The sequence below is a fragment of the Sprattus sprattus genome (genome assembly GCF_963457725.1).
Source record: "Sprattus sprattus genome assembly, chromosome: 10".
NCBI classification, from domain to species: domain Eukaryota; kingdom Metazoa; phylum Chordata; class Actinopteri; order Clupeiformes; family Clupeidae; genus Sprattus; species Sprattus sprattus.
The window spans coordinates 4,617,485-4,627,484 of NC_137908.1; the positions used below are offsets into that span (position 1 = coordinate 4,617,485).

The 10,000-nt window shown below is 49.8% G+C and overlaps 1 protein-coding gene across 1 annotated transcript in view; it reads left to right on the forward strand.

The window, feature by feature from the left end:
- The window catches only part of nav1b (neuron navigator 1b), a 124,289-nt gene that overhangs the window by 60,618 nt on the left and 53,671 nt on the right, over positions 1-10,000 (forward strand). The window contains 2 exon segments of the mRNA XM_080846272.1: positions 7,250-7,312; positions 7,314-7,380. Of these exon segments, the coding sequence (XP_080702398.1) occupies positions 7,250-7,312; positions 7,314-7,380 (130 nt within the window).

A 10,000-nucleotide genomic window follows, 5' to 3' on the forward strand; every position in this document is an offset into this window, starting at 1 on the left:
GGATAGAGAAAGAGAGTAAAAGAGAGAGAGGGAGATAGAGAAAGAGAGTGAATGTTGTTTAGTGTGTTCTGCTCCAGTGCTCGGTGTGGATTGTCAGTGTTTGCGCTCAGAGCTGATTACTGGCCGCTGCTGCCAAGAACAAGAGAAGAAGCAACATGACCACCGTCAGCTCACGCATATGAAACACAATACTGCACAGCTCATCTTATTGCTGGAGAGGTCTTCAGTGTTTAAGGTGGAATTCTATAAACAAGACGTTATTGTGTCCACCCTTCCTTTTGTGTTCCGGAGTTCCATTGGGATTGGGATTATCTGGTGTTATGTCTGGGAGCATCAGATTTATGTTTGAACAGGATGCTGCAGCTGATATACTTTGGGTCCAGCCGAGGATCCTCTCCACTGCAGGTTGTGTCTTTGTGTCCGGTTGTCTGTGCACAGCACCAGTGACTGGCCTGACTGTGTCGTGTCCGTGTGTCTGTGCTGGCCTGACTGTGGTGTGTCTGTGTGTCTGTGCTGGCCTGACTGTGTCGTGTCCGTGTGTCTGTGCACAACCCCAGTGACTGGACTGACTGTGTCGTGTCCGTGTGTCTGTGCACAACACCAGTGACTGGACTGACTGTGGCGTGTCTGTGTGTCTGTGCTGGCCTGACTGTGGTGTGTCTGTGTGTCTGTGCTGGCCTGACTGTGGTGTGTCTGTGTGTCTGTGCTGGCCTGACTGTGGTGTGTCTGTGTGTCTGTGCACAGCACCAGTGACTGGACTGACTGTGGTGTGTCCGGGTGTCTGTGCACAGCTCCAGTGACTGGCCTGACTGTGTCGTGTCCGTGTGTCTGTGCACAGGGTCAGTGACTGGACTGACTGTGTCGTGTCCGGGTGTCTGTGCACAACACCAGTGACTGGCCTGACTGTGGCGTGTCCGTGTGTCTGTGCACAGCTCCAGTGACTGGCCTGACTGTGTCGTGTCCGTGTGTCTGTGCACAGCACCAGTGACTGGCCTGACTGTGTCGTGTCCGGGTGTCTGTGCACAGCACCAGTGACTTGCCTGACTGTGTCGTGTCCGTGTGTCTGTGCACAACACCAGTGACTGGCCTGACTGTGTCGTGTCTGTGTGTCTGTGCTGGCCTGACTGTGGTGTGTCTGTGTGTCTGTGCACAACCCCAGTGACTGGCCTGACTGTGTCGTGTCTGTGTGTCTGTGCACAACGCCAGTGACTGGCCTGACTGTGTCGTGTCTGTGTGTCTGTGCTGGCCTGACTGTGGCGTGTCTGTGTGTCTGTGCACAACCCCAGTGACTGGCCTGACTGTGTCGTGTCTGTGTGTCTGTGCACAACACCAGTGACTGGCCTGACTGTGTCGTGTCTGTGTGTCTGTCTGTGCACAACACCAGTGACTGGACTGACTGTGTCATGCCCGTGTGTCTGTGCACAACACCAGTGACTGGACTGACTGTGGTGTGTCTGTGTGTCTGTGCACAGCACCAGTGACTGGCCTGACTGTGTCGTGTCCGTGTGTCTGTGCACAGCACCAGTGACTGGCCTGACTGTGTCGTGTCCGTGTGTCTGTGCACAGGGTCAGTGACTGGCCTGACTGTGTCGTGTCCGTGTGTCTGTGCACAGCACCAGTGACTGGCCTGACTGTGTCGTGTCCGTGTGTCTGTGCACAGGGTCAGTGACTGGCCTGACTGTGTCGTGTCCGTGTGTCTGTGCACAACGCCAGTGACTGGCCTGACTGTGTCGTGTCTGTGTGTCTGTGCACAACGCCAGTGACTGGCCTGACTGTGTCGTGTCTGTGTGTCTGTGCTGGCCTGACTGTGGTGTGTCTGTGTGTCTGTGCACAACCCCAGTGACTGGCCTGACTGTGTCGTGTATGTGTGTCTGTGCACAACGCCAGTGACTGGCCTGACTGTGTCGTGTCTGTGTGTCTGTGCTGGCCTGACTGTGGCGTGTCTGTGTGTCTGTGCACAACCCCAGTGACTGGCCTGACTGTGTCGTGTCTGTGTGTCTGTGCACAACACCAGTGACTGGCCTGACTGTGTCGTGTCTGTGTGTCTGTCTGTGCACAACACCAGTGACTGGCCTGACTGTGTCATGCCCGTGTGTCTGTGCACAACACCAGTGACTGACTGTGGCATCCTGCTGTGGCACATGCGCTGACTGCAGCGTCTGGAGATCCAGAGAATGCAGCAGGACTGGAGCGGACTCCTGGAGAAGCCGTCGCATCTCAGGGTGAAGCCCAGCCAAGCTGGAAAATTGTGGTCGAGTCGTTTCTCCGTTTACTGTAAATCGTGGCGAAGGTAGTTATTAGCGCTGGCAAAATGGCCCAATCTTATAAGCATCCCCGCCAGCCTGCTGCTTTTCCTGCACCACAGCAGCCAGGACAGGCACGAGGTTTCGGCACAAGATCCTCGGGGGGGCGTTTGGTCGGATACTCCCCGCTCTGCTCCTCGCCTCGATGCTGATGTGGCGTTAATCTGTTTCCCTCTCCAGCCCCGGCACAGATGGCTGTTCAGTCCTCACACTCATCGTGTGTGTGTGTGTGTGTGTGTGTGTGTGTGTCTGTGTGTGTGTGTGTGTGTGTGTGTCTGTGTGTGTGTGTGTGTGTGTGTGTCTGTCTGTCTGTGTGTGTCTGTGTGTGTGTGTGTGTGTGTGTGTGTGTGTGTGTGTGTGTGTGTGTCTGTGTGTCTGTGTCTGTGTGTGTGTGTGTGTGTGTGTGTGTGTGTGTGTGTGTGTGTGTGTGTGTGTGTGTGTGTGTGTGTGTGTTTTCTGTCCTCACACTCATCATGAGTGTGTGTCTTGTCCCCGGAAGTCCAAGCAGGCCCTTAATGCCATATCTGCGTCTCCATCAGGCATTAAGGGGCCAATTAAGCCGTCGTCACGCTTTCAGCCTGCAGATGCTACTGGGTTTAAGAGGCTCCTCAGCGTTCGTCTCACTTAGAAAAATCACTTTCCTAATATGGTGCACTGACGGGCACAAAATTAAACAAAATGAAGCTATTTTATCTCTTCTTCATGAAGATGAAAGTAGCGTTCTTGATACATTTTTTAATTCATGTGAATATGAGGAATTAAGATGAGTCTTTAGTGTATGTCACCAAGCCAACCAAGATGCCCCGAGGACACAGACTCTCTCCCCATAGGAAGTGTCCTTGTTCCAGAGCACATCATTCAGTAATAAATACCACCACACCGTGCACATTTGATTTGTCTTTTAGGTTAGCATAGGTATATTAGGTTAGTTTATCTTATGTTATTTTATGTTATGCTATGGTAGATTGCTGTGCGCTGTCTTATCCTAAGAATTTCAGTGCCCAGTCTGACTCTGTTTTTCTGTGTATCTGACAAATAATTACTTGAACTTGAACACACTGTGCTGAGTGAAAGGATGCTAAAAAGGAACACTGCATATGAAATGTGGCTGCAAAATCTTCCCATGGTGGTTTAATAAGTCAGCCGGCTGATTGTTGATGCGCTCTGTAGAAATGCTGAAATCTACCAGACCTGGGGCTGGGCTTTCATAAATCAGCCTCTTGTTGTTGATGTTCCCTTTAGAAAGCTGAAATCCGCCAGGCCTGAGGATGTGTGTGAGTTATGTGTGTGTGTGTGTGTGTGTGTGTGTGTGTGTGTGTGTGTGTGTGTGTGTGTGTGTGTGTGTGTGTGTGTGTGTGTGTGTGTGTGTGTGTGTGTGTGTGTGTGTGTGTGTGTGTCTGTGTGCTCTCTGGTTGTGTCCTGTGCTGAACTCTAAGGCCTGCGGAGCATCATCTTGCCGTGCCTCTGCACCCACACACACACACACACACACACACACACACACACACACACACACACACACACATCATCCTGCAGTGCCTCTGCTCGAGACAGAGCTGCTTCCAGGGAGGGGGGTCATACTCAGACACGTAGGGCTGTGCAGGGTCTCTGCATCACCAGTCTGACGAATCTGACTATCTCCTGGCAGATTTGACTTATTTGTTTTTTTCTGATGTGTGTGTGTGTGTGTGTGGGGGGGGGGGGGGGGGGGATATCTGTGTCGGTCAACCTGGCAGTGCAGGGGGGGGGACGATCATTCTGCCTTTGCTTCTCCTCAGAAGACAAGACTGCCCCTAAATGCCCCTGTCCCCCTCCCTCCCTCCCTCCTCACCAGTGATTCACATGCTCTCTCTGCACGCAACCCATCATGGCAGCAGCAGCTTTATCTTTCTGCGTCTATGTGCTCAGCTTTGTGTATTCTCCTTTCTCTCTGCCTGTGTGTTTGGGTGCGTGGGCCTAGATTTATTTGACTGGGTACCTCTCTCTCTCTCTCTCTCTCTAAAACAACACACACACACACACACAAACACACACACACACACACACACACACACACACACACACACACACACACACACACACCCACACACACACACACACACACACACACACACACAAACACACAATCACACAAATCTGTGTGTGTGTGTTAAGATACTCTTTTGGACACTGCTGTTATTATATGTCTTTTAGTGGGGTATTAGCTCATGGGCGTGTGCTTCCTGAATGAAGTAGAGCGGAGTAGCAGAGCTCTCCCAGAGACTGGAGTCCGCCATGCCCAGAGCCAGCTGTAGTCCGCCATGCCCAAGGCCAGTTTTGTGGTCAGCCCTGTCTGATGCCAGCCTGTGGTCTGCCAGTCATCCTGGCAGCACCTGGGCAGTCCACCCCTTCTTTCGGGGCAGATGGAGGAGCTAGGGGGCTCCCTTAGGCCTGGCTCAGATGAGATCTGTCCACACACACACACACACACGCGCGCACACACGCACACACACGCAAGCACGCACACACACGCACGCACACAGTCATGTTTGAGTACTGCTCACACATATCTATATATTGAAAAAATTGAATGAGGTTAACAGAACAAACTTTTTTGTAATATATAAATAATAGATTTATTATGTTTTGTAATTATGCCTTTAAAATAGATCTATTTTTTGCTCAGTATCTACACTTATCAAGATACCTAACTTGATCTATTCAGTAATTTTTGTAACAGACGTAAAAGCTTCACATTGAGCGTGCTCTTTCAAGTTGCAGTGAGAGTTTAGGGTGATGCTCAGTCACTGTGGCAGCAGAATGCCCTGGTTCAAGATGCCTGTGTGTGTGTGTGTGTGTGTGTGTGTGTGTCTGTGTGTGTGTGTGTGTGTGTGTCTGTCTGTCTGTGTGTGTGTGTGTGTGTGTCTGTGTGTGTGTGTCTGTGTGTGTGTGTGTGTGTGTGTGTGTGTGTGTGTGTGTATCTGTGTGTGTGTTTGTGTGTGTGTGTGTGCTCTTCTCTTATGGTCCAGTGAGCATGTGACAAGGTGGCACAGGGGGTCACACACATACACTCAGAGATACACACATACACACACACACACACACATACACACACAAACACACACGTTCAGAGACATGTGTCATATGGTGGAGAGAGCTGTTTGTTTTCATCCTCACGCCATGAGGGGAGGCAGACAGGGGTCAGTCTGTCTGTCTGTCACTGTGGGTGGGTGTGAGTGTGTGTGTGTGTGTGTGTGTGTGTGTGTGTGTGTGTGTGTGTGTGTGTGTGAGCGTTCATAAGTACATATACATAAATACAAAAATACAGCTCTTACATGGGCATACAGTATGTAACACCTATAAGATGGAGTTTGACTCAGTTCTGTCGGTTTTTGCGAAAGATTATTAATATTTTAATATTTAACCTTAACACTGGACTAGGTGTACAGTATAAATCGAACAGTTTGGAATGTTTACCCAAAAAAATATTTTTAAATGCAAAGAAGATGCCATGGCCTCGAACATTGCCTCTGTGTGAACATTAAGTTTCACAGCAGCTTTGCGTCAGCAATTTTGGTTGACCAACATAGCGTTCTTTGTTGAGAGGTTTCCACACAAAACTCTCAGCTTTGCCCCTAGTTCACGAAGAACCCTGAAGGGTTAAGACTTCTGATGCGGGTCTTATCTTTGAGCTCCATCGCCTATGTGGGCCTGTTCATCAGTAGGAGTGTGTGTGTGTTTATGAGTGTGTTGTGGCTTACGCAGCCTCCAGTAAGAGCTTTCAGAGAGGATTTATTGGGGACAAGTTTGAGTCAGAACTGCCGCCCTCACGTCACCACATAATGGGCTGGAGCGGTCCGGGTCGTGTCAACAGACACGCTGTATTTTCTGCTCGACTAATCATAAGTTTGCTATTAGCCATGTAAAGTGCAGCAGCTTCGCGTCGTGTCGCGTCAGCAGTAACCCAACCAGAGGAATCGACCATCAATATCTCCGCTGCCTTCCTAAAGAGCTGAAAACTAAGTGCTGTTTTGGACCCCAGGACACAGAGAAGGGGGGGGGGGACGGGGGGGGGGGGATCTTGTGAGACGGGGGGAGACAGGGTGAGACGGGGGGAGACGGGGGGGGGGGGAGACGGGGGGAGATGGGGGGTGACGGGGGGAGTCAGGGTGAGACGCGGGGGGGGGCAGAGTGAGGCAGGGGGAGACATAGTGAGATCTTGTAGTCGGCAGGGGAATAAAATGGGAGGTGGGAAGCGTTGCCAGACTCATGGAGTCCTTCCAAGGACCACAGACACATTCTATTAACATGTATGTGTTGACGGACTATAAATTGGTTTGGATTAAATGTGCTGAAAATAGCCTGACTCTGGTTAAATATATTTGAAAAAGAAAATCTATGAACTCGGATGTGGTGACTGACTATAAAATATGATGACTATGAAATATGATAAAAAAATGACCTCACTCTGACGTTAGTTATTTGAAAATGGAAATGTATGAACTTGGATGCGGTGACTGGCTATAAATTGGCTTGGAGTCTCTGACTGAAGATGTCTGAAAATGGAAATTTTATGAACTCATGACTATAAATATGTTTGGAATAAGTATGTTTAAAAACACAGGATGAAATTACCTTTGTTCTTCCTCAATGGAAATGAAAAACACATAAACACAAATGAGATTGTCAAACTAAATGTTCTCTCTTCCATCTGCTTCCTTCTCTCTCTCTCTCTCTCTCTCTCTCTCTCTCCCTCTCTCATCTCTCTCTTTCCTTCTCCCTCTCCCTCTCTCTCTCTTTCCCTCTCCCTCTCCCTCTCTCTCTCTTTCCCTCTCCCTCTCTCTCCCTCTCCTCCCCCCCCCCCTCTCTCTCTCTCATCTCTCATCTCTCTCTTTCCCTCCCCCCCCCCCCTCTCATCTCTCTCTCCCTCCCTCTCTCTCTCCCTCTCCCTCTCCCTCCCTCTGCAGCTGGGATGAGAGCAGTTCCATCAGCAGTGGCTTGAGTGATGGCTCTGACAACCTGAGCTCAGAGCGCAAGCTCTTCCCTCAACTCCCTCCCAACCACACCCACCGGCTCACGACGCAACTCGTCCGTCATGGTGAGTGACAGCTGCCACGCCCAATCACAGCAGAGCCTCTCAAATATGAATTCTGCCCAAATAATAACCTATTAATTAAATGAAGCCTATAGCTTGTAACTGCCGAGAGATACTCAGCAACTGTTAAAGTAATTAAAAGTCAGAAGCCATTTTAAAGCTGTGTCTGAGTCATGGGACTGTTTTAGCAGGGCGGACCTATCAACAGATCCTGTGGCATTCTCACATGTAAACTCCCCGGCCAGCCAACCTCAAAGTCCATGAGTGTGTACTGGTACACGTCCATGAATGTGTACTGGTCTATGAGTGTGTACTGGTCTATGAGTGTGTACTGGTCCATGAATGTGTACTGGTCCATGAATGTGTACTGGTCTATGAGTGTGTACTGGTCCATGAATGTGTACTGGTCCATGAATGTGTACTGGTCCATGAATGTGTACTGGTCTATGAGTGTGTACTGGTCTATGAATGTGTACTGGTCTATGAGTGTGTACTGGTCTATGAGTGTGTACTGGTCTATGAGTGTGTACTGGTCTATGAGTGTGTACTGGTCCATGAATGTGTACTGGTCCATGAATGTGTACTGGTCTATGAGTGTGTACTGGTCCATGAATGTGTACTGGTACTGGTCTGGCAGACCAGTGTGGCAGAGAGCAGTCCAGTGTGGAGATCAGTGTGTTATGTAGTGCTGAACTGTTTCCAGTCCTCAGACATGGGTAAAGGTAACGGGATGAAATGGTGAATCTAGTCTAGTCCTCGTTCATGGGTAAAGGTAACGGGGTAAGAGGGTGAATCTAGTTTAGTTTTGGACATGGGTATAGGTACACAGATGAGAGGGTGTATCTAGTCCTCGGTCAAGGGTTTAGGTAACCGGGTGAGAGGATGAATGTCCCCAAAACTTAGTGTTGGGGCAAAAAGCAGGGTGTGGACGTTTATCCTTTCTGTAATCTCCACAGCCTCTCCCAGATAGCACCTCGGGCCGCATGTGGCCCAGACCAGGGCCAGATCTGAGCCAGAGCTGAGGCTAGTGGCATTGGGGCCCAAGGAGCACGTCAGCGAATCCACGAAACATGAGAAAGTGGTGTCAGAGGCACCAGGAGTGTGTGACTGTGTGTGTGTGTGTGTGTGTGTGTGTGTGTGTGTGTGTGTGTGTGTGTGTGTGTGTGTGTGTGTGTGTGTGTGTGTGTGTGTGTGTGTGTGTGTGTGTGTGTGTGTGTGTGTGTGTGTGTGTGTGTGTGTGTGTGTGTGTGTGTGTGTGTGTGTGTGTGTGTGTGTGTGTGTGTGTGTGTGTGTGTGTGTGTGAGTGAGTGAGTGAGTGAGTGAGTGAGTGAGTGAGTGAGTGAGTGAGTGAGTGAGTGAGTGAGTGAGTGAGTGAGTGAGTGAGTGAGTGAGTGAGTGAGTGAGTGAGTGAGTGAGTGAGTGAGTGAGTGTCTGTCTGTCTGTCTGTCTGTCTGTCTGTCTGTCTGTCTGTCTGTCTGTCTGTCTGTCTGTCTGTCTGTCTGTCTGTCTGTCTGTCTGTCTGTCTGTCTGTCTGTCTGTGTCTGTGTCTGTGTCTGTGTCTGTGTGTGTGTGTGTGTGTGTGTGTGTGTGTGTGTGTGTGTGAGTCCAGTCCAGCACCTCCCCTGCACAGCCCTCTCATAACGGCGGGTGAAAAGCCAGGGATCACTTTCAGAGCTGTAGCTGGAGTCAGGTCGGCACCTGGCCCTCATTTCCTCTCCTCTCAATGAGAAGCAGCTGAGAGCCTCCCCTGCCCGCTCTACAGATCAGAGTTAGTGTGTGTGTGTGTGTGTGTGTGTGCATTGTCAGCTAAGGGGCCTGAATTTAGAGCCTCTTCTGGCTTCTTTAAACTGCACAGAGAAGACCTCAGAGTTACTCAAACACTGAATTCAAAGGGTGTTTGAGGTGTGTGCATATGTGTAGGTAAGTGTATATATATGTGTGTGTGTGTGTGTGTGTGTGTATATGTATAGTTGTGTGAATTTGTTTTTGTGCTTATGTGTGTGTGTGTGTTTGTGTGTGTCTGTGTGTGCGTGTCTGTGTGTGTGTGTCTGTGTGTGTGTGTGTGTGTGTGTGTGTGCATTGGGGGCTTGTGTCTTGCTCATAGCAGGACGTTGCTGTCTCGCTGTGTTGCCGTGGTAACCAAGCGGTCTTGGACAGACGCTGGTGAGGAGTGAGGCTGAGTGTGCCATCTGCGTCTCCATGGCCTAACCGTGCCAATAAGCTATCAGGCCGTATTACATCTTAAACCCAGCAGCATGTTACAATTACCCCAATACCTCCCGTACACTACACACACTAATTGCACTTACCCCATACACCCTGTACACTACACACACTTATTGCACTTGCCCCATACCCCCTGTACACTCTACACACACTAATTGCTCTTACCCCATACCACCTGCTCTACACATCCTAGTGGGGTTTTCTCCTGCGTCCACCATTAGCAAAATATCACACACTACCATACACTAGTAAAGATGACATTCGGCAGCATCATACACTAGTTAAGATGACATTCGCCAGAACCATATACTAGTTCAGGTGACATTCGCCAGAACCATACACTAGTTAAGATGACATTCGCCAGCATCATACACTAGTTAAGATGACATTCGCCAGC